The sequence below is a fragment of the Ornithodoros turicata genome, chromosome 2 (genome assembly GCF_037126465.1).
Source record: "Ornithodoros turicata isolate Travis chromosome 2, ASM3712646v1, whole genome shotgun sequence".
NCBI lineage: Eukaryota > Metazoa > Arthropoda > Arachnida > Ixodida > Argasidae > Ornithodoros > Ornithodoros turicata.
The window spans coordinates 46,519,572-46,543,215 of NC_088202.1; the positions used below are offsets into that span (position 1 = coordinate 46,519,572).

General features: G+C 46.3%; 2 protein-coding genes across 7 annotated transcripts in view; one reads left to right on the top strand and one right to left on the bottom strand.

Moving 5' to 3' along the window:
* The window catches only part of LOC135385358 (proton-coupled zinc antiporter SLC30A2-like), a 79,307-nt gene extending 65,998 nt beyond the window's left edge, over positions 1–13,309 (bottom strand). The window contains exon 1 of the mRNA XM_064614644.1: positions 13,121–13,309. Coding sequence (XP_064470714.1) covers positions 13,121–13,267 — 147 coding nt within the window. The 5' untranslated portion in view covers positions 13,268–13,309. The remainder of the gene's footprint in view (positions 1–13,120) is intronic.
* The window catches only part of LOC135385356 (zinc transporter ZIP6-like), an 85,171-nt gene that overhangs the window by 50,049 nt on the left and 11,478 nt on the right, over positions 1–23,644 (top strand). For 3 of the 6 annotated variants that reach the window (XM_064614638.1, XM_064614636.1, XM_064614637.1), the window contains 7 exons: positions 7,178–7,316; positions 19,440–19,487; positions 19,574–19,955; positions 20,322–20,413; positions 21,696–21,885; positions 23,021–23,190; positions 23,289–23,459. In XM_064614638.1, the coding sequence (XP_064470708.1) occupies positions 7,178–7,316; positions 19,440–19,487; positions 19,574–19,955; positions 20,322–20,413; positions 21,696–21,885; positions 23,021–23,190; positions 23,289–23,459 (1,192 nt within the window). Of the gene's footprint in view, positions 1–909; positions 1,014–4,107; positions 4,478–7,177; positions 7,317–16,646; positions 16,725–19,439; positions 19,488–19,573; positions 19,956–20,321; positions 20,414–21,695; positions 21,886–23,020; positions 23,191–23,288; positions 23,460–23,644 lie in introns of those variants that run through there. The other 3 variants (XM_064614640.1, XM_064614639.1, XM_064614641.1) reach the window with 3 other exon arrangements.

Genomic DNA, 23,644 nt, shown 5'->3' on the forward strand with positions numbered 1-23,644 from the left:
TAGCGGATTCTTGGAAACGCGGACGCAATAGGGTGTTTTCACATGACGTCAAACGAACGCGTTTGGCCGCCGTGGTGGTGGTCACTTTTTCGGCGCAGCTGCCAAGATTGTCTAGTATCTGCTCGAAAACAAAGCCTTGAATGGTGTTCTGAAAATCCGGTCGTGTCCGTACCCTTCTTTTATCCCGAAGACACTTCGTCACTGTCGTTCTCACATTTTCTTTTATGAAAACTATGGTTGTCGCATTGAAAAATAGCGCAGTTTTTCATCTCTCAATGCCGCTAGCACGAAAAGTAACCATCAGTGGGAGGAGCTTACGAGCATGTCACGTCTCTGCCACGTCACAATGTGACGTAGGTGAAACCATAGGCGAGCAGAGGCCAACGAAACTTTATCCCACAAACAAGTCGCAGCGCCACCGCACGGCGCCCGTTGTCCCCTGCCGTTGCGTGGAGCTGCACGACCAGCAAGTGTCAAGGGAGCGTGTATATACGGTACCAAATAATTACGCCCATGCGAGATCACCTTTTTCTTTGTGTGCGTCACACGCGGGCATTTATTCCGCCGCGTTCGTTAATTTCGTGTTCTAAGCAAGCAGACAGCGTGTCCGCGTTTTTCCTCCAGAGATGTACCATTCCTTAATGCCACGCCTTATTTCCGCAAAGTTGTCACGTTCACTAGGTGAAGGTAACGAAGACGTGACCGAGATTTTCACTCTCCGTTACACGCACATCTGAGCAGCGCATGGCAGAGCGATGGGAGACCCACCCTCTTCCTAGTCGAATATCTTTCCATGTGAGTGACGCGTCTTATCTCACTCAAAGCGCACCCATCACTATATCGTAGTAGATATCCTTGTGTACTGGAATGGCTCTGGGGTCAGCTCTCATCGTTTTCTGACGCAACATTGTGGTGTCCAAGTTGTCTGTTTGCGTTCCAGGGAATAGCATGGAATTTTTTTTTTGGATACGGCGAACTATTTATGTAGCTGTCCTATCGTCGTGAAGCAACAGGCAAGTTGTTTGCATTTTTTCTGTACATGTGTTACGGTTAACGGCTCAGGAGCAACAAGTATACCCAAGCGCCCAACCGTTCGTCGGGATTCAGTGCTGTACATTCAGTCCCCTGCTTATCGGCGTCAATTGTGACAATAGTTGTGGAGTCAACACAACCTACAGAGAGCATAAGAAGATCAATCGTGTGTGGCTTTAGTAGATATCGGCGCCACAGCAAGAGCGACTCGAGTATTTTGTTCGGGGAAAATGCACTAAAAACCACAACTACAACGTAAGCGCAACAAACTGATAAATGACGAAAGGGCCCCGCGCGTTCCGTGAAGCGCCAGACACCGACATAGTATTTGTACAAGTACTGCGCCCAACCACATTTTCGTTTCGCAGACAACAGCATTGCATGGAACACATAGTCCGGAGATATTTGAGACTCGCTGTGCGCATTGCTTGGCGATGACGTGCCAAGTTAAAACATGCAGGTTCACTCTTGTTTGCTCACGCAGGTTCTCGCTGAGAGACAGTGAACTTGCCAACTATTTAGGCGAAGATAGTTTGTGACGTGTCTGAACATTTCTAGACACCATTTCGCGAATAGTTTTTTTTGTTTTGTTTTTGTTGTTGCTGTTGTTTATTTTTGTTTTGTTGTTGTTGTTGTTGTTTAATTTTACTAATATGTCATGCAATAGTGGTGTCCCGGCGTATCGCACGACACGCGAATGACCCAAAAGACACCTAATATCCTCTGGATGTTCGAATCCGTTAGGACTTTATTCGTACATCCAGAGGATATTTTGTGTTTTTGGGGGAAGTATGACAGGTACTACGCATACGCGTGAAAGAATCTCTGCGCATGACACCGCGCATGCGATCGGCATAGTGATGTGATGCGTTCCGTCGATGCGATGTTGATGTGATGAGATCTTTCACACGTATGTGGGTAATACATGTCATGCTTCGTCTGCATGTCGTGCAATATAGTGTCGTGGCACCGAAAACAACATATTGTGTGTCAGCAAATCCTGATATTTGGGACATATTCGTCCAGGAACAGTAAATACTGTGCGATGGATGGCAACGATCTAGGCAGAGGATCAGCACCATAGTGTATGACGTACCCCCGTGCACTTCCTGTCAAAATGGCAGCCTCAATTACTAGATGTTAGCTTTCTTGTACTTTGTAGCTACTTTGCATGAGGCCTGCGTACACCAGAATCTGCTGGCACAGTGGACACAGCTGGGCTCTGCTTGCACAGTTCACTGCCCGCAGGATCAATGTGAAAGGCGGTTGTCTGTGTCGCTTTGATATTGCAAGTTTTACAGAAAACGATGCAATAGACGTGTACAAAATCGTCACCGCGATTACCGAACCTCATCGTGGCGGGCATCCCCACCAGTTCGCGGCACCAAAGTATCAAAGTGTCGTAACCCATCTAGATGCACACATCAAATGCGATCCGCGCTATTTGCGCGAGTGGCATGCGGGTGTCGTTATGAAATGCAAATAGTACGTCACGGAACAGTATAGGACCGCTGCACACAAATTGTGACATGTGATGCTGCAAAACGGGGAATGATCCATCTTTCACGCTTGCCATACTATACAGGTTAAACCCCTTCGTCGTCCGCTAGCTTCGTCATTTTAGAAATGTGAGAGGTTTGTGGTTTTCTAGTCTGGTCAACGAAATCCCCTTCCGAAATTCTTGAGCGAGCACCTGTGTCATTCCCTGGATGCTTTGTTCGTACACTAAATGGCAGAGCACACGCAGGTCCTACCCTGGTACCATACTGGATGCAGCTCCTATCAACGATCGTCAACGGTTCGGTGAAGGATCTTTCGCGGACCAAACCGTCAGCGACATTTCGAAATTCAAACGTTCCGTTTACTTTTTGGCTGTTCCTATCCAGTGACTCTTACAAAGAACACGGTGTGAAGAAGCTACAAGACGAACGCGATGACGCACGGTTTAGTACGTCATTGCCCTCATGTTTGTCACGCGCAGAACTGTTTTTGTATTCGTGCTTTCCTTCTCTTTAGAGTGTAGAGAGATAAGCCTTGCACTGTACCGAAGGTCTCGGAGGAGACAGCGCGGTATGGTGTGTATCAGGATTGCTATCTCAAGGATGAAGGTGGACGTTTATCGCTCGATATCGCTCAGATAACTATGTGGCTGTTGTCCAGCCTGACGTGACGTCGGATGTCTATCGCGATCAGCAAATTTGTCCACCTAGCAAATACCTTCGCGTTATTTACAGTCCGCGAACCTTCTCCAGTGGGCGTGGAGTGGGTCAAACAAACAAACAAACAAACAGTGCGTGACTTTCTCGTGTATTCCATGTTCAGTTCCTTAACCCCACTCTCTTATCCGCAGCACTGGAATCCCCCCGGACAAAACGTTTAACCTGCACAGTTATCTACCTTTCAAGCAATTTATCTCCATATACAAAGCGCAGCTGAACATTGTCTTCCACGTTTTTTGCTTGTTTGTTTGTTTGTTTTGGTGATCGCCGTGTACTTTTGTGCCACGTTACGCTCGGGGTCCACGCGCGATATTGTTTCCCTGCAACGTTTACGTGCACTGTGGAGAATGCGGCGTTTTACCCCATCTCCTCACTTTTTCGTCGCAGCACTCAGTTTTTGCTTCTACGTTGAGGAGTCGTATTTGGGTCATTACGCGAACGTCGAGACTGGACTTCCATGCGTGTGCGTGAACGTGGCCGTCAACTGTGCTCGGTTTATTTTAGTGAGCCGTCTGCTTAGTCGTTACGTGGAATTCCAAGCGATAGTCCCAAAACGAAAGTTTGAACGGGAGCACTGTACGGACGTCCCTTCCTTCTTCCGAGTAATCACCGCGTGCGTCAGACGACAATGCCGACTACCATCAGACTTCCTCGGACATCAGACTTTTTCTTGGCCGCGGAAGAGAAACAATAACAGACGTAACCCAACACATCAGCGGCCAACTGACACAGTGGGACGGAGTTGGCTAAAAGGAGCGTGGAAGAAGAGGAGAAGAAGAAGAAAAGTGATCTATTTTTATGGCGAAGTCGGAGGCGAACGAGTGCAGCCAGACAGCGGAGAGGACGAGACGCGGGCAGATCCGATAAGGAGCGGCAACGTTTTGAAGCGTCGAGCTGCGCGGGTGCCGCGACAACTGCGAGCGGCGGCGCTGTGTGGGAGACGCTTAATTGCGCAATTGGTCCTCTCGGGAGAGCCAAGAAACACGAGTCTTGCGTGGTATTGAATGAAGACCAGAACTAGTGAGCGGAGAGTTGTCTCGGTTTCAGGCCCTCGACTTGCACTGCATGGATTGTGTGGGCTCCTTGTGCGAGTTGCAATATAAAAATGTCACCGTCGAGAGACCGCAGGATGTGTGATGCCATCGAGGCTTTGTAGGGAGCCGCGCGGGGGCACCGGTTCTGTGCAGCCTCGCTCCGAAGGAAGTCTGGATTGAAGCTGATGAGATGTGAGGGTTCTTCGTTTCTCTTGGTTTGGTTGCGCGTTACGCGTGAGTGCGCACGTTGCCTTTCCTTTTCTGCTCTTTTTTCTCTCTCTCGCTTTGTTTTTCGAGGCTGAAGAAGGCTGGAAACCTGCGTTCATGTCGACGCTGTCACGGCAGGACCGTTCACGTTCAGTATTTGGTCCCAAAAACCCGTAATAATTCGTTCAAACACGGATCACATTGGAGACAAACATAATTCGCGTCACTCTTTTTTTTTTTTCATTTTTCGTGTGATCCTTACACTGTTGGTCTTATCGTTTTACTGATTGACTGACCAGCCTGCAGAAGCCTTTCCTGCAAAAACGCATATTTATGTTCCATTTGCTGCTGTTCTGTTTAATTTTTTAGCAGAAGCGTCGCGGTTCAGGGTCAAATGAACAGAGAAGATACATGAGTGACTCCACACCAGTGTCGCCGATAAAGGACACGTAGCTACCATAGACGGCACGTTAATTTGAGTAACGGCGTTTGCGCTGACTCCCTGGGATGAACGTGTTCTTCGAGAAGCATGTGCCCGCCTGAACTCTCGAAATAGACTCGCAAAAGTATCTTTTACCGGTACGTGTCTCCGCGGCATCGTCTATATCTAAAACAGTTCAGCGCGTACCTTTTCACAGTGTTCGTCATAAGAACAGAGTCAACAGTTCGTCATAAGAGCAATGGCTGCTTCGGCACACTACGCTGCAGACTTTAGATTGTATTCTGTTGCCTGCCAGTATTATTAGTGGTTGTGTACCAGGATCTTACTGAGGGACGTTTCTACCTGGAGTAGGATAAGTGTGAAACCCCCTCCCCTCTAATCACCGACTACAAGGATTATGCGACAACCGCGAGAATAAAGTAGGCCTAGAATTTAACATACGAGCACAAGGGTTCTTGTTGCGGAACAAGGCACAACAGTGATATTCTAAGTGAAACAGTGACAAAAGCGAAGTTGTTAGGCTACTGTAAAACCCTTTAATTTCGCGGCCCTAAATTTTTGCGAATCGAATAACAGGGATATATTCGCGACCACTAAATTTCGCGGACTCCTGAAGCTCCTCGAGCTTCTCTGTTTTGAAATTTTCGCGTGCCCTTAAAGTTCGCGAATTTTCTCCATTCGCGAAAATTGAGGACTCGCGAAATAAAAGGGCTTTACGGTATTCCCAATCTAAAATTTACAGTGAAAAAGACCTGTCGCCGGCGCCCCTCTGCGCAAGGCGCCCCTCTCGCCCCAACCTCGAAACGGCTTATTGTTGGCTGAGTGGCCTCAAATTAAACCACCCACAAGTTGCGGTGACGATCCGTCAAGAACGACGTGACGCCAGAACGCACGAAATCAAAAAGCTTTTGACCGAAGTGCACGGAATGCAAAATCCATCGAAGGTTCACTTACTGCTATATTGGCACTCGACCAGCGGAATTTAAAAAAAGAGAAGGCCCTGCTACATCTAGACTGATATTGGAGTAAACGTGTCGAGAAAAAGGTAGAATCGAAGGGATATTTGCATAGCACGTTTGAGTTGAAAAGTATGGCTTGTTTTTGCCATACGTTTGCTCTTTTTTCAAATTCTTGTGTGATTCGCAGCGCTACAAACTAACCATTTCTGCGCAGTTGCCGATATTGTGGTTGTCGATATGGAGTTACGGTTATAAACGACATCGAATTTTGATGGAGTGTCAAAATATTCAGTTATTTCTATTATTTTTGTAATTACGGTGAATAGCAAAGTCCTGATGCTTACGCTGAATGAAATGGTAACTTCACGAATTCTCAAAATTAGCATATTAGTCAAGCTGATACAAAAAAGCAAAAAAAAAAAATGAAACAGACGTTTTGTGGCCTCGCATGTGAGGGCATCTTCCTGGTTATAATGCGCCGCAAACTATAGTTGTAACTGATTGGTCAGTTTATACCTTCGCAGAACGACATATGGGCGGAAATGCTTCTCGCACCGATTTCTTGCCATTCGCAATTTAATTTCACTTTATCCTTTTCGAATACAATGTTGACGTCACACCTGTTTCAAACGCAACATCACATATGGGCCCGAGTCAAACTTACTTTATCTGCCTGCGTAAGCTCGATTACATCCTGCACTTTGTGACGCAGACCCGCTCACGTGCTGCATTAGTGGTTTATCCAGAATAACACGGGGGTGGGGTAATGCAAATAAATGTGAGGGGGGGCGGGGTCGTCATTGAAGTTGTGGTTACGGTAACAGCTTTATGCAGCATTGCGGACACGCATCTAAAGGTGAAATAGCAAGGCCTCCGCCGTAGGAAGCGCATAGAAAAGGAATGGACGTGGATGTCGCCAAACATTTGGGGGAGGGGTGTACAGTAACTCCTTTTTGGGGAGTACGCCCTTGCCACATATATCACTCCCTTTGGAGTGTACAATTACTCTCCAGTAGGGAGTTAAAGGGTCTCCTCACTCCCTGAAGGGAATGAGGAAACTCCTTTTTGAGCCTAATTGTACTCTCGAAAAGGGAGTGATATGGGTGTGAAAAGGGAGTGAAAGGGGAAAGTAGTTAAAGTACACCTTTTTTTAAGAGTGTAGGGGGGTCTGGATATATCACTGTGCTACATCGTTTCATAGATATGCTACAGTGAAAGGAAGGTAAAGGTAGTGATACAGTCCATTTGACGTTTACGCTTTTTTTTTTTTTTTTTTTTTTTCAGGCGTAGTGCTGAAGTTCAACTGGCCCAGACACTGGACCCCGGGGTGCGCTGTAACTGGAAATGTAAACGGCGTGTAACGGTACATTGCAAGCAGTCGGCGGAAGGCCACAGTAGCATCCGGCAATCACCGGATCGTCCGGTACGTATATACTTCTTTACCTTTGGACGTCAACGCGCTTGTTGTCGCTTTTACACGTGGCGTAAATCTAGCTATACGGCTGTTCCCACCCCCTTTCGGAGTATAGACGACCTGCACCCCTACGTCATTGATTACGTAACGCCACCGCGCGAAGCATGCTGGTGGGCATTATCAGCTTTATCAGCAGACGCGTTTTTCCCGCTTCCAGCCAAACCACAACAAAATACAACCTGGAACCGGTCTTCGCGTCTTCCCGTGACGCCACACGTTTGTAAACAGAATGTCGTCCTCGCGTTGAGTGGTTTTCGAATTCAATCTTAAGCCTTCCAGTGTGAAAATAGTGGCCGGTGGTTATTGGAACCTGTTGGGATTTGCAGCGTCCTTGGCTCTACACGCGCTCCTTCAGATACTGCATAGAAGAATGTCGGGAAAAGAAATCAGGTCACGTTAATACCTATTGTTTACCGGTGATTTTGTGGATTTTTTTTAAAAGTCTCAATTTTTCTATGTCAGCTTTCTAAAATATATTTTTTCTCTTAAGGAAATCGTTTGTCCCGTTCTGTTGTGTCTGTCCGTCCGTCCGTCCGTCCGTCACGCCGTTACATATCCTCACGCTAGCACGCTCCCCCAGAGGAGATGTTCCATAGCTTGGTCTTCAAAGTAGTACTTCGATAGCTGGCTTCTCACGTATCTCCCCTACACAACGACAATTTGTCTCTGCGCAAGCGAGAGGGTAAAGTTTGGAGGAACCACGTGTCGACGCAGTGTCTGTCCACTCACAGGACAGCATGCGTAGACTGGCATATGGGTCCACAGAAGAGATCATATGCCCAGCACCTTGAAATCTTACCCCCTTATTTGGGAGGGGGGACTATGAGGTCATTCCACGGGCAGAAGGGGAGAGAGGGAAACTGAGGAGCTGCGCACACAGCTCACCTACCAGCATAGCGTTGAAAATGAAAACTATACACTGACGATTTCAGGCAGCAAAAACGTGTTGATGAAAGCTGCTCAAATTTTTTCTTGATATTTCACGGCTGGTACGCAGATTCATTCAGCAGTTCCATGTTGTTACAGAGCAGACGTTCTTGCGTTCTTAAAGCGAATTCAGCTGTTCGTTTGAGTGCAGACCAGTGTAGTGCGCCGGTGTAGGGCCTGTGCAGGAAAACAGCGCTAGTGCTGCTTACACCGATCCGCCCAGCAGATCATGCTATAGATAGTGCCAGTGTTGACCAAAAACTGATGCAATAACTGATTGGAGTCGCGGCCGCAAGACAACCACTTTAAACCTAATGCCAGAATCCACATTCACAACCCACATTCATATCATCCGAGTCAGAGTCCATCATCGTCCGAGTAGATCGAAACAGTGTCCACGACGTATAGTTCTCCACCTTCGGACGCTTCGCCCATGGACAAAAAAATCTGTCGAACGCCTCAACATAAAGCGAGGTGTAACTACTGCTACTGCTTAAGCTGTCTGAACTCGACGAGCGTGACTCATCAAAAGCATCCAACTTCTGCAGTAGGTCTGCCGGTTCTATGGCGGCCATGTTGAGCAAGTGTAAACCAATTGGAAATGAGAGTGAGAAGGAGCGGAAAGCGGTAGATGAAAGCTCGTGTTCCGGTCCACACCGCCGATATCTCGGTGTGACATGCACGGATTCAGTGCTCGCTAGCGCACGCTGCACGCGAACGACCAGCGGAACGTGTTGTTTGTTGCCCTGAAACAACCAGCAGAACGTGCACGGTCGAGCCAGAGCAACTTTTTCTGCACGAAAACGACCAGCTGAATTCGCTATTCGTATGGATCGCGTCCACAAGTTTGCCTGTCTAAAAGCCAACTTCCATTGTGCGATATTTTTTATTTTATTTTTTTTTTTTTTGCAACCAAGTTCGCGCGACAGCCGACGACGCTCGTTCCACCGCCAGTTGTTCGCCGGCACCAGCTCCATGGGACGAAACACCAGCGGATGGTGTCGGAAAGGCTTGCTCTGGGGTCACTGTTGTCAGAGTGCAAAGTGAAAGCTCAGTGAAATGAGTCGTTCGAAAAAATGCACTTTTACCGTGCACAGAGCCGGGAGTCTGGCCATTAATGGGTCATGCCTATACCTGAAGCTCCACCCACTTTTTCAGCTTTCCGACCAATGAAGTCTTGAAATATGGGGCGCTATCAATCAGCCTATCCTCACTATTTGCCCCCTTATCCAACACGGGCAGCGCCATTTTGGGTGGCAAGTGAATTGGATGGGATTGAAATGGATACCTCTCGCAATCTGCAAAAGTAGTGGATTGTTAGCGCAAATTTGATGAGCGCCACCTAGGGAGCGTAAGGCACGTCGGGAATTGTCGTCTGCTTCCGTCGTTGTACCGCTGTCGGCAGAACCACCTGCTGGGACACATTCTGTTGTCGGTTGTCGGTGTGTTGTGATCGCCGTGTTCACTAGGCGTAACATCGGCGACAAAACGTATTAATTTCGGTTAGATATCGATGGATGAGCGTACGTTGAAACTGATTTCCAAGAAACGTGTATGAAAATGTACATTTGCAGCGTAAAATCAGAGTAGTCCGTGAAAATTTTTTGTCGCGAAATCTCCGCTTCACCACTGTTTGTTTTCGTCACCATTTTGGGTGGCAGTAAGGTGGCATGGCGACCCCCTTGGTAAAAAGCAACCCAATCAGAGGAGCGAAACTGTGATTGACGGGTCGAGCCTCTTTTTGTGGCTCCTCCCAATGGCCAGACTCCCTTTTAATATACGGCTCTGACCGTGCATTCACACGAGCGACATTCCCCACTGAAGCGGAAGACGCGAAAAACGACATGGCTTTCTGAGCGCGAGCGCCCAACGTCCAGTGTTCACGTACACTGCAAACCGTGGGGAATATCCTGCAACTCAGTCACAAGATATTCTGTAGCAGACGACAAGAAAGACTCTGACGGTGTCGTCTGCGAAGTGTCGTCTGCTAAGTGCGCAGTACGCCACTCTCGATATTCCGCTCCGTGTGAATGCTCGCATAAGACGGGACGGAACTTCGTCTCTGTAAGCAGTGTTTTTGATTTTTCTTCCACTATAATCATCCGTGAGGACCTTGCATGACGAACTAGCACTGGGAACGGGACAGAGAGAGGAGACGACAGGACAGGTGCTAGCACCTGTCCTGTCGTCTCCTCTCTCTGTCCCATTCCCAGTGCTAGTTCGTCATGCAAGATCAACACCAACACGCCCGGTTTTTCACCTTGATCCGTGAGGACGTCGCTTGTGTGAATACACAGTTAATGTCAACTGCTTCATTGCTTGTGTTTTCGAGGTCGCGCCTTGGAGGCACCTGACGCGTCCATAAAACCCGTCGCACGGTGGCGCTGTGGCACTGCTGCCTCATGGCTGGTTCGCAGCCTAAAATTATACGTGCCTAACTTTTCACAGGAAAAGAACAACTTTTCCGACCCCGCAAAGCATGTATGGCCTCAGCAGTGGTGAGGCACGTGATCGAACCCGGCTCTCCTATATGGGCCACTTCCATTACTGCGCCATTTTAATTAGCGTCATGTCGAACAACCCGTGGCTTAGAATCAAGACCCGCCGCACCGTTCCATACAGGAGAATAGAAACTTGGTTCATGTGCGTGCTACGTTGGGGGAGAAGCTATTTCTGTGAAGTTATAATTGCCGTCTAAGAGAGCACCTGTCGTGCCGTCAATTGTCTTGCGTTGGTCACCTCAGATCGGCTTCACTTCCTGTCGGGTACGTGTGAACTTTATCATGTGCACCTGTGAGCCCCTCAGCCCGATAAATGAGAAGCGTCGCGCTCAGAAACCGTTTCAGTCGCATTGTGAAAGATCGTCTGTTATCCGCACTTCAAGGAGCACACCTCCGTCGACTCGCGTTGCAGGATTGCGTCATCTAATAGGCTTGGATTTCTGTTTCCTGCGTTTATTTTTGTGCAAGTCCGGGAGGATGACAACGGGTATTTGTAATTTTCGAGAAAGATAAAAAGGACCTCTTCGGCATTGCATCTTAGATATAATAAGAAATAATAAATGTCAGGATTTGGTCATGGGTGTGAATACATCGCGTCCATCGTGTGTCCAGTCCTTGCGAAAGAATGAATCAAATTAGTAGAAATCCACATGCTACTTTTTCACACTGAAGAAAGTGATAGAATTGGCAGTATATTTGGGCTTCTGCGCCGAATCTGTTTACATACGACAAGTTACTACAGTGCCATCGTCCCCTGCAATTGGGTAAATTCTTCCTTCTCATTCAACAACTGTCACTGAAGGCCTGCATGACTGTCGACGTTGATGGGCGCTCGATAAAGCTCTCGCTTTCAAATGAAGGCATACAGCTCATTGCGTTCCATTGCGTTCGACAGAAGTGAAAGAGCGCAGACAAGCTGGTGCGTACTGAAGGCTGGAACCGGAGACACGGACAGATTTCTCTTGTTCTTCCGTGTCTCCGGTTCCATCCCTCAGGAACTGTGTTCTTCGAGTGACGATTCGTTTCGAGGAAATTTCCGTTCAACGCCACAGCTGCCTGGCGAGCGTCCAACGTCTGAAGTTACTATTCAGAAATAGCGCCCGGTGTCGGTGCTCAGCCGAGGGCTATTTGAAGAGCGCCCTGAGCAAGGCTTATGACGCAGCCTACCTGCGTTGTCAGATATGAGGCAGCTTTGACAGAAGTGTGGAGGGCAAACCTTCTGTCGAACCGTTGCGTCAGGTACAGTGGGAAACCCTGTTTCATTCGTCAAGCCGTCCATCCGGAACTATACCATGCAAAATGTTTCTGCTGTGCAGCGTATTGTCACTGCCACGGAGTCACTGCGCAATGAAATTTACCAGAACACTCGGCCGGCCGACTCGACCTCGCGTGACGTCGGCAGCTCCCCGTGTCGTCTTTCTTTCTTCGCGCGCTTATACGTGATGCCCGCTTCCGCTGCGCTGGTTCACGTAGCCACTCACATGATCGGCCCCGCCACGGGGACTGTTCATGTCGCGAAGTGCCTCCTTGCTTCTTCCCTCGTTTACTTACATGCTCTATGTAAGAGTGGAGGGCATTTGAGAGGTGTACAGAATGAACAGAGGGACAGATCCCGACCCTCACTTTGGGGTGATGGTGGTTTCTTTATCGAAGCACGTATCGGGGGGAAGGGGGCGATCGCCCAACCGTCCCCCCTCCCGAATTTGCCTCTGCTTAGAACATGCCACATCTATAACACAAGAAAAAATATTTCGGGGGGGGGGGGGGGGATCTCACTGCTCATTGAAAGGCCGTGGCACAATAGGACTTCACTGTGTCAGTAACTGTGTGTTAGTCAGTCAGTCAGTCACTGTGTGGGTTAGAAGGGTAATGGAAATACTTGCACGACGACAGCATACTGGAACAGACAGTTACTAGTCGGGTTTCCATATGGCCACATGATACCACTCCTGTCACCCATTCAAGGTCACTCGCATTTTGGTTAGTTCTTGGTTGGTTCGTTTGGTAAGTTTTTCTCTGTTTCCAGTCAAGGGTAAGTTACTTTAAAAAGTAAGTTAGTTAGTTCTCTTTTCGAAATGTAACCGGTTACAGCTATAGTTACCACATTAAAGTAACTTAGTTACATTACAGTTACCTTTTGCAGAAAAAATGCTGGGGAAATGCAACTCACAAAAATTGTATTCGAGCAATTGCACTACATTCCAACCACAATTATACCACATGCTTGTTGCGCTTAAAAAGGACATCATAACATAAATCCAAATTACGAACCCATGAAATTATACACAGACAGGTACTAAGAGGACATGGAGTGAAACAGCTTACAGCGAGGTGTTTGAAGTTTGACGCTGACGTCTTGCCTGCGCAGTAGGCTTTGTGGCATAACTTGCATTTTACCGTCAAGTTATTGCTATCTTTCCACGCCAAAAGCTCAAAGGTGTCTTCGTAAGCTACAAAATCCGGTTGGTACATGACGGAAGACGTGATGACGCAGGAATATACGAAGACAAACACGGTCGTACTTTCAACCTTTATTACGAAGAATGGCCAGGAAACGGGAAAACCACACAAGATCACAGCCAATCACAGCGCCCTGCAGCACACAAAGGATAACGCAACACTTTATCAGCCATATACCGTTCGCCCTTATCGATGAACATTTTTTGAACATAGCAGGAGCAGGCAAGCTAGCTGGTGTTGAATTGATATTAACATTGCCTTGAGTTTGAGGGGAAAACGCAGGACGAACACAGGACGAGATGAACAGATAGACTCACGAACCAGCAGTGAAGCTTTAAGGGGGTGCAACACCCTCCGCGTTTCGTCAGTTCCGCTCAATAGATGGAGCACAGGACGATCTAATTGATTACCTAGCGTTCACTGTGGATGCTCCTGATACTACGGCGTTAGACGGTTACATGTTACATTACGTGACTGATCCACCATGTCAGCGGAAAGGATTACAAGGCACTCTTTTCCTCTTGCTTTGTTCTTTTACCTTCGACCTCTAGCTTGCCTTCATCACCTTGAGAACAGCGTCCGCGTGTTATCTGTTATTTGTGCGTGTGATAGCAGATGGATCGACAATTTCATTCAACAGAACCTCGCGAACACACCAAATGTTTCCAACACTCGTTGTGGAACCGCGGAGAAACAAGAAAAAGAGAAGAAGAAGAAGAAAGAACAGTAGCTGATTGTGCAGACCTTCTACATTAATTAAAAAAACAGTTGCTGGCCTATTGAGAAAGCAGTGGAGTGGTATGGCTTGCGGGTGCTCCAATGACTTCATGAAATTCATGGCAAGCTTACATGTGCTTCTGTGTATCCGTAATCGTCGGGATCATTTCGTGAACAGCAAAATTACTGCACCATCGTCAGCCCCAGATTATCAGTGCTCTGTCCTGTAAAATTATTGTGGACTGTTCTGAGATATCACGGTGCTTTGACACTGGTAGATATAATGCTGCATTTTTGGTTCAGCGTGATCGGTAAAGACGAGACAAGTTGCGTAGTCGGCAACGCGGTCTTACATGGCGTTCATTCTCAGTTTTGACGGCATCTGATCACCTGAACAGTGATGGGTGTCTCAGTATAGTTGACAGTGCTGTTGTCGACTCATTTAAGCCAACGCCACAAGTCCGACACTCATATTTGTACACAGACTAAAAAGAAGGGAATAGAGCTGCATATGGCAGCGGCGGCAGTTATCTTCACGAGCACAGTTCCAGCGGTACAGTGCTTGTGGTGGACTCCCCAAGAACACATTGTCATCCTTGGGATAGCCTAAGGGTATCATTCACGGACGGGGTGACGTCCTCAGGAGGGTCAAATCTGATTCTCAAATCGTCCTCAATGTGTCAGTTTGGCACTATACTCAGAATGTCCACAGGCCATCTTTGAGGACAATTTTAGGACACTGTGATGGCACATCAGGGACACTAACTCTAGATTCCTTGTACTGTACCTTATTTGTTTTTGTCAGTTCTGTTTCACTGAATACTGTCCATTTGTCTTGATAAGCTGCCGCTATAATGTCTAGCTGTTCGTTTTTCCCCAACGGACAATGAGCAGGGCAAAATAAAAAGCGAGAGGAGAAATATAAAAGATCAACAAAAACCTTGCCAGGCACACCAGTGACAAAGTCCGAGAAATTCACTTCGAAACGTACCGAAGCTCCTTTCCGAAAAGACAACAGATACAACTTATACTTGCTACGCGACCTTCTGTGAATCCGATAGTCTTGCTAGCCTTCCGCTCAACACAAACGGTGAGCTGTCAGAGTTTATTTCGATTACAGAAACAAACAATATTGAAGCGAGGAATGGCTTCAAGTCTCAACTCTCCCTTACAGCGAAGTCCATGTTTTTTACTGCTGTTGGTTTGAGGTATTGGGGTATGGCACTCGAAAGTCAAAAACAGTGCGTCAGAATCGCGCGTTTGCGTTTTCCGCGATAAATGCTCCATGTCGTGGACAGTCACCCTTTTTGGTGATAGAGAAATGTTCTTTCTTTTTTCTGAAAAATTGCATTCAACCCCTAGGATTGGCCCGAAAAGCAAAACAAATGTGTCACTCAATATTTTGGGAGTCTCAGCAGGTAAACTGAATATAAAGTAATAGTCCCGTCCCTCTAGCTTCCCCTAGGGACGGGCACAGGACGTGCATCAGGACGCTGTGGGGACAGACATCGAACGACGAGGAGATGATGACACTGTGGGGACATCCTGAGGATGTGCTCTTGGGGCTGTACAGCGTGTGGCGGCGTCCGACAAGTTGCTGGTCGCCATTGGTGGGCATCAAGGATAGGCTGTAACAACGGGATGGCTTGACAGCCAGATGCTTTTTTAACCAGGTGGCATGCACCAAGAGTTGTGCACTGGAATTTCTAAGGCGAGCTCAGTGCACGCGGACGCTGACCATCGGCCACCGTGCTTGCAACAAGTCCCTCCGTTCCCTCACCTGAAGAAGGGCGATCTGGCGTACGCGAAGTACTATACCAAGTTCTAGGCAATGTTTTAAATGTCAGCCAAACTGTTCGCTGCCAGATGTTTTAGTACACACAATGCAGAACATCGAAATTGTAGAACTGTCACCTGTGGCACATTAGTGTTACCGTTCCCTGTAGTATTTTACCCCATGAAGAGAAAACTAAGCAGGCATGTGAACGTTGCGTTATTTCACGGAAACTCACGCATCCCTCATACAGCACGTCGTAGTCCACAAAGACAGTTCAGGACAACGTAACGTTTGAGTGTTGTCTATGACAGGATGCGACTGCCGCACACAAATGGGATTGGGCAATAAGCTGACCAACCACAGCGTACCATTGCTCACAAGAATCCGTGTAGCAACATTATGCTTCGACATAAACAAATTATTTGGGGACATATTGATTTTAGACATATTTTTCTAGTACTTAATGGGATTCAAATTCTCACCTTAAGTTCAAAGTTACCTTGTTAGTCACCTTGTTTCTTTAATGGGCTTTTCCCCCCCTGTATTATACAGGGTGTTACCCTATAAAAGTCTACCCGTGCCGCCATGCCGTACTTTGCCGTACACATTGTGCGAACTTCATATAGAGCTCATAAGGACATTTAATCTTGGTAAATTTCGAAGTGATTGAGCGCCACAGCACGAAGTTATAACTCAAAACGTGCATTTCCCGTAGTCAAAACAATCAAGATGGCGGCGTTGAGAAGAGCGCTTGACATGCTGCTCCCACAGGGGTGGCATCCAATGTATTGCTCCGTAGACGAAAGCGTGCAGGGCGAACGCAGTGCATCCTGGACAGGTCCTGGTCGCACGTCACAGCAAACGTCAAGGCGCACGTGACCTTAAAGATGGCGGCGCCCGCGATCGGCGGCCAAACCGTTTGTAAACAATGCGGTTGTTGTTTCTGGACGACGTTTTGGATGTTTTTCGATCACGGTAAAAGGGATGTCGTCTGCTTACTGAGACGCGCCATCTTGGCTGTTTTGACAAAGGGAACCTCACGTTTTACGCTATAACTTTGCGTTACGGTGCTCAATCACTTCGATATTTAGCATGATGGAATGTCCTTATGAGTTTCATACGTAGGCAACAAATTTTACCGCCTGCATTGAGTAATTGTCGTGCACGGCATGCCGGCGCGGGTAGACTTTTATAGGGTAACACCCTGTATATATATATATATACATATATCACTTTTTTGCGAGATGAAGGCAGTTGCAATATAGCATATGCTGAAGGCAGGGCCAGTGCTAGAGGTGTGCGAGTCCTGAGGCAAAGGCACATCGCGGGGTCTGTTTCACACCAACAGTAATGAAAAGATAAGAAATAAGGTTTTCGCAGTGGAAGATTTTAGCAGTACGGGAAATGGCAGCTGGAGAGAAGGGTGCGAAGTCCTCGGTATAGCTTAGGGTTGGCGGATTTTCCTTAAAAGTGGGACTTTTTCTCATCACATGACGGAATGGCACATAACACATTCTTCGCGGGGCCTAAGGCGGTCGCATTACTCCCCCCCCCCCCCCCCCCCTGTCGCCGGCCCTGGCTGGAGGGCACTCCTTAAGAGGGCACCAGCAAACTCCTGAGGCAATGTCCTAATTAACTTTTTAATTTTACAAGCTACGAAGCTGTACCAATGAGAACATCTGGTCCCCTTGGTCACATTATACTGTAGCCGTTTGTAAAATAAAAATCCGTTTGACAGATCGGCCGCAAAAAATATTGTGAAGGAACACCATTTTTTTTTTCTTTATTTCGTTCATTGCGCATCTCCAGAGGCGCCTCTTCCCTTCACTCCCAATGTGAGAGGATGAAGGAGCACAGTGCCGCCTCATGCTTCGAAGATGAGCTTTAACTTGGGGAAACAAAACAAAAACAGATGTATCGGGTGACGCTATCGGAACTGCCCTTATCTTGGGTTGCATTTTCTGTCTTCTTTTAATCTCTTTCCAGGACGCAAGAGGCGATAGTGTGCTCTTTCACCCTCTCACATTGGGGGTGAAGGAAAGACGCGTCTCCGAAGATGTGCAATGAACAAAAAAGCAAAAAATGGTGTTCCTTTACGAATTTTTGCGGACGATCTATCGAACGGCATTGAACGTGTTGTATTTTCTGTCTTCTTTTAATTTTTTTCCAGGACGCAAGAGGCGATAGTGTGCTTTTTCACCCTCTCACATTGGGGGTGATAGAAAGACGCGTCTCCGAAGATGCGCAATGAACAAAAAAGCAAAAAATGGTGTTCCTTTACGAATTTTTGCGGACGATCTATCGAACGGATTTATGTTCTGAAAACGGCTACCGTATCAGGTGACCAAAGAGACCAGATAGTCTCATTGGGACAACTTTGTAGGTTTTATAATTAAGAAGTTAATTATTGAAAGTTAATTAGGGCATTGCATTAGGAGCTGGCTGGTGCCCTCTTAAGGAGTGCCCTTCACCATATACTACATTGCAACTGACTTCATCTCGAAAATATAGTGATATGTATATTTTTTTTTAAATCTGTTCGCATTTAGTTGGGACACCCTGTATATGGAATACATTTACACGTGTTGCTTGGATGAAATTGGGTAGTGCATGGATTAATTTGGTTGACCACTGGACTAAACTGGGTAGCACTTGGATTAAATTGAGTGACCAATGAATTAAAATGAGCAGGAAAACCTGTAGTTTCTGAAAAAAGTAAGCAGTTACAGTTACAAGTTACTTGTAACTCAGTTACCACCCAAGATTGTTCATTTCTACATTTCTCCTTCTATTTTTTTGTGTCCGCCAGTGTTTTTCTTCTTTTTTGTCAGCTGTAAGGGATTGGAGTGCTCTGCTAGCCTTGTATATGGGCAGTGCCAACGCTGTGGTCTGGAATTTCCGAATCATGTCGTCGCGTAACTTGTTACTAGCTAACAAGTGGTCAGCTACATTTTGTGCTGCTAATTTGGTGCTTTACGTCTGCTTCTTCCTCCAGGCCTGTGGTTGTGCTTTTTGTTTCCCTTCACACCATGCTTTTTTTTATTTGCTTGTTTCTTCAGTTCGATCTAATGTTGTGATTAGAGGCATCAGTGGCATGCAAACGCCAATCTACCCCTACTACAGGCTACTTCATCATGCCTCCGTTATTCGATCTATGCAGTACTAAGCTAACTGTAATCTACAAAAAAGGGAAGAAGCTAGGGAGAGCTTTCCCAAACCTCTTCTCCTGTTATACCCTTTGTGGGTCACTTCACCCAACCAGGGCTAACAGGGACGGGTACGTCAGGGCAGTGAAAATGAGACGGGTGTTTTGTGCCAGGGGAATCGGGACAGGAGAGTTGAAATCTGAGGAATCGTGCACCACCCACGAAAGAGACTGCTGCAGTGTGGTGTTAGTTTTCTTTGTTGTCAGTTATTACTGCTGTTAAGGTTTTTTTTTTTCTGCTGAAGAGTGGCGATATTGCACCCAACTGATCGTACCAACTGTGGTCCAGTATGCTGCCATTTGCATGTTTCATGTCTTGTGTCTAAGTGATTGCGTAGTAAAAAAAAAGAGAGAAAAAGGTCACAATGATGCAACATGCATATTATGTGTCACACACTTATACACAGTGATATTTGAAAATTTCGATGATTGAAGAGTGACACAATTGTTTGGTTGTGCCTAAAGTGCCTTTTTTTTCGCTACAGGTGAAAAAAACAAAATCTCTCAAGATGAAGCACCGACGTAACACCCATGTAAGCATTCATTTTAAAGACATCGAAGCTCAGCACCATCAGAGTCAGCTTGTTTCCAGAAGTCTGAGAAATGTCTCTGTTTGCAGTGCTATCGAGCCATGTGTTTCTGGTGCCATGTGTTCTTATGCATCATGAGTACAGTGCCACCAATGGAAGCCAGTGAGGCTCCACACAGTCATGACGTACAGCGAGAACATGAGTACTTTCTGCGGAAGCTCTTTGAGAAATATGGCCACAATGGAGTCATGACCTTCGAAGGATTTGAACATCTATTGGAGAACTTGGGCCTAGCACAGATCACCTTCAGAGATCATGATTTATCCTTACATCATCCAGAAGGAAGCACTGGCTTTGTAGACCGTCACGAGCATCACGAGCACACTGTTGAGGGCTATGTCCATGACGACGATGAACATCATGAAAATGAGATGCACTCACGGGCTGTTAGGCAAGTCACAAGTCATCAAGGTTAGTTGAAGGCTTTTCTGGTAGGAGCTTTTATTAGATGGAAGTAATTCAAATTAATTATAAGGAGTGATCGGCTGGCTAGTCCACAGAACTTCACTGTTTAATGCGAACATGGCAGAAACATCACATTCACTTGCAAGCTGACATTAGAGCACTACTAATTCTGACCCCAGTTTCATCATAACCACTATTCCTGCTCTCACAGAAAATATTGTTAGTATCTGAAATGTCAGTGTATTTACTAGAATATGTTCTAGATCTCGTGGAATATGTTTTGTTCTCTAGCCTTTCAGATGTGTTACACATATCTGCTCTTCCACTGGAAGTTGTCCTGCATATCTTATAGTTTCAATTTTAACATTTCAGAACTAAGCAGCACTCCTTCTGAAAATACTACAAGTTCTGCTTCTAGTGGCCACAGTTCCCACCTTAAAACTGCTGAAATTACGTTTGAGAAGGTAAGAGACCCCTTTATGTGCTAAAAAGTGCAGTTCTCTAGATGTTAGTTCTTTAGGAAAATGGAAATGGTTCAACAGTTTGAAATCTTGATTGCAGTAAAGGATTAGAACCCATCATGACTTATTATATAATATCAAACTGGACATTGCTATTTCTGTGTGACTGTGTCTGCAATTATTTTATTTCTTTCGCATTTTGTTCCCCTCGTGGATGGTGAAATTCCAATACTATCAGTAGCGTGTATGACTTGGGCACTACTACTCTTCCTGGACAATACAGGACTATTGTCCTCACTGTATATGGCTTGTCATTACCATTTTTTTTACCAATTCACTGGAGTATTGTCTGTCGTGATGAAACACCTTGATCATCCCCATCAAAATAAAATTATTGTTTTTATGACTGGGGCAGTACTGCATCGTGTATGCACACATAATGTGCTTGCTTTTACCTGCCTTACATTAATTCAATGAACATGCAAATTGTGTGCACCTGTCATTTGTAGGGACTGAAGTTTTAGGGTTTAACCCGATTCTTCCCCAAATTTGCAACCCGAATTGAAGGTTGTCCCTTTAGGGTAAAACCCAATTTTTACCCGGGAAATTGCCTTCGCTGGGATGTCTGTAGGAATGCACTAACTTACTTGTTTGGCAGCAAATGCAGTTACATCACCGTTCGTACCAAACCGCTACAGTTAGAGTAACTGAGCCCGATTTCTCCCCAAATTTAGCATCGTGGAACCGAATCGTGCACCCGAATTTGCGCGAATTTAGTACACATGTTTATTTACCCGATCTTTACCCCCCGAATTTAGAAAAAGATATTTCCCGAAAACTTCGAACTGTAGTTACTTGTCAGTGCCTTAGCTTACATGCTGTATGTGACTTATTTGCACTCTGCCTTGTCCGTCCGGATTAAGCATTTGTGCAGGTGAAAAAAAGAAAAAAAAGGAAAGAAATGAAGTACAAACACAATAATGGTGCTGTGAATGTATCAGTCTGATTATGGGAGCATAAGGTAGTCAGACAGTTTCTTCAAAGTGTGATTAATTTTATGTAACATCCAACCCAGCTGCATTTACAGCGTCATTTACAGCTTTATCGCAACGTCGCCAGAGGAATAGCATTTAAACTCTGTGTTGTAAGAAAACAACCTAGTACGGTAACTGGTACCAGCAGCACTTCATGGAAGTTTCTTCTACTGCACGCTGCGCTGCTACAGTTTGCTCTCTGTGCACGGGTTTTCAGCTATGAAAACTGTTTTATTTTTCTTCTTTTTCAGTGCTTAACTGCAACGGAAATTCTGCATACTTTCGACTTGCAACCAGAAACTAGCACGATTAACCCAGAGAAGTTTTTGTACCTGTGTCCTGCAATCATCTACCAGTTAGATCAGAAGCACTGCAAAATGCCTGTCACAGATAGGCACATGCATCACAGTGGTGAAGGAGAAACAGATGTAAATTTCAAAGGTAAGTCTTGAACTAAACAATCACGCTTATCAGGGACATATACGTATACATATTGCACACAAAAAAATTCCTATCTGTATTCCAATTTACCATTTATCTGTAGAGCCTGAAGTTTTTGGGAAATATTTTTTCTAAATTCGGGGGGTAAAAATCTGGTAGATAAACGTGTGCTCTAAATTCATGCGAATTCGGGTGGAAAAACTTCCAGTATGCCAAATTAGGTCAGAAACAATGGGCTCAGTTACTCAAACCAACTATACTGGTTTTGTACATAGGGTACCTACCTACAGATGTCTTAGTGAGGGCAATTTGCCAGGTAAAAATCGGGCTTCACCCTAAAGAGGCAGCCTTCTATTCAAGGTGCATATTCGAGGAACAATCAAGTTAAACCCTAAAACTTCAGGCTCTATTGATCTGTAATGAAACGAAAAAGAACAACTGCAAGCTGAACGAAAAGACTTTGATCGACTGTCCTTATGTTTGCTGACCAAGAGCAAGGGAGGCTCTGCCTCCTGGATGTCGGCCAATAGTAGAACGGGGAGGGCAGGCACTTCCCAAGCGTCTGCTCTCGCATAACGGATGGCACAGCCTTACTGTTGTTCAGTGTATCGCAAGGCTTCAGCCATGGCGCACCAGTCTAACCAATGGCTGGACGAGGCTTAGACATGAGTGTGGCCACCATTATTTCGCCTGCCGCAAGGCTTCTGCCATGGCGCACCAATCTAACCAACGGCTTCGCCGTCTGTCAACATGGAAATGAGGCCAACGTCGACGAAACCGTTGGTTAGATTCGTGCGCCATGGCAGAAGCCTTGCGACATGCGAAACAACGGTAACACTGTGCCATCTCTTAGGCGAGAGCAGAGGCTTGGGAAATGCCTGCCCTCCACGTCTTCCTATTAGCCCGCATCCAGAAGGCGGAGCCTCCGTCGCTCATGATCAGCAAACGCAAGGATAGTCCTTTGGTCTCAGCTTGCAAAGACTGTACTGTGCAACACGGAGAGGGCATCAATACAGCATTTTCCACTAGTCACTTTGGCTCTGAATTTGTTCCAGTCCGAATGTTCATTGACTGAACCAGTACAGGAACTCAATGCCCTAACACATCTTTTCTGTTTTCATTGTTTCTTTGGCAGTGTGGATGTTCGCTCTCTTGGGGGTAGTTGTAATCAGCCTATGTGGGCTGTTGAGTGTGGCGGTGGTGCCACTCATGCAGAAGGTGTTCTACCATACTCTCATTCAGTTCCTTGTGGGCCTTGCTGTTGGCAGCCTCACGGGTGATGCTCTCTTGCATCTCTTACCCCATGTACGTGCGTGAGTCAGGAGGTTAACAACACACCTCATCATTCGTATATAACATCATTGTGGATTGAATATTTACGGATGTACACTGGCATATTTCAGGCATTGTCTGGTCATGACCACTCAGAAGATGGCGACGGCGAGGAGTATGTGTGGCATGGTCTAGCTTCGATAGCTGGTATCTACATCTTTCTCATCGTAGAGAGGTTCCTATCCATACACTCAAACCACAAGCACCGAAAGAGGAGCCCGAAGGCAAGCAACAGCGTGCAGGTAAGAATAGTGTCGGGGACATGTCCCACTTCTGCATCACACTGAACTCGGTATTTCATTAATAATGTATATGAAAATAGAAAATAGTGAAAAAAACAGTGCACACAGTGACAATTATTACAAACCAGTAATAGCAACCGTCGTGTATAGTTTAGTACAGTACATTGCCACAATCAGTGTTAATA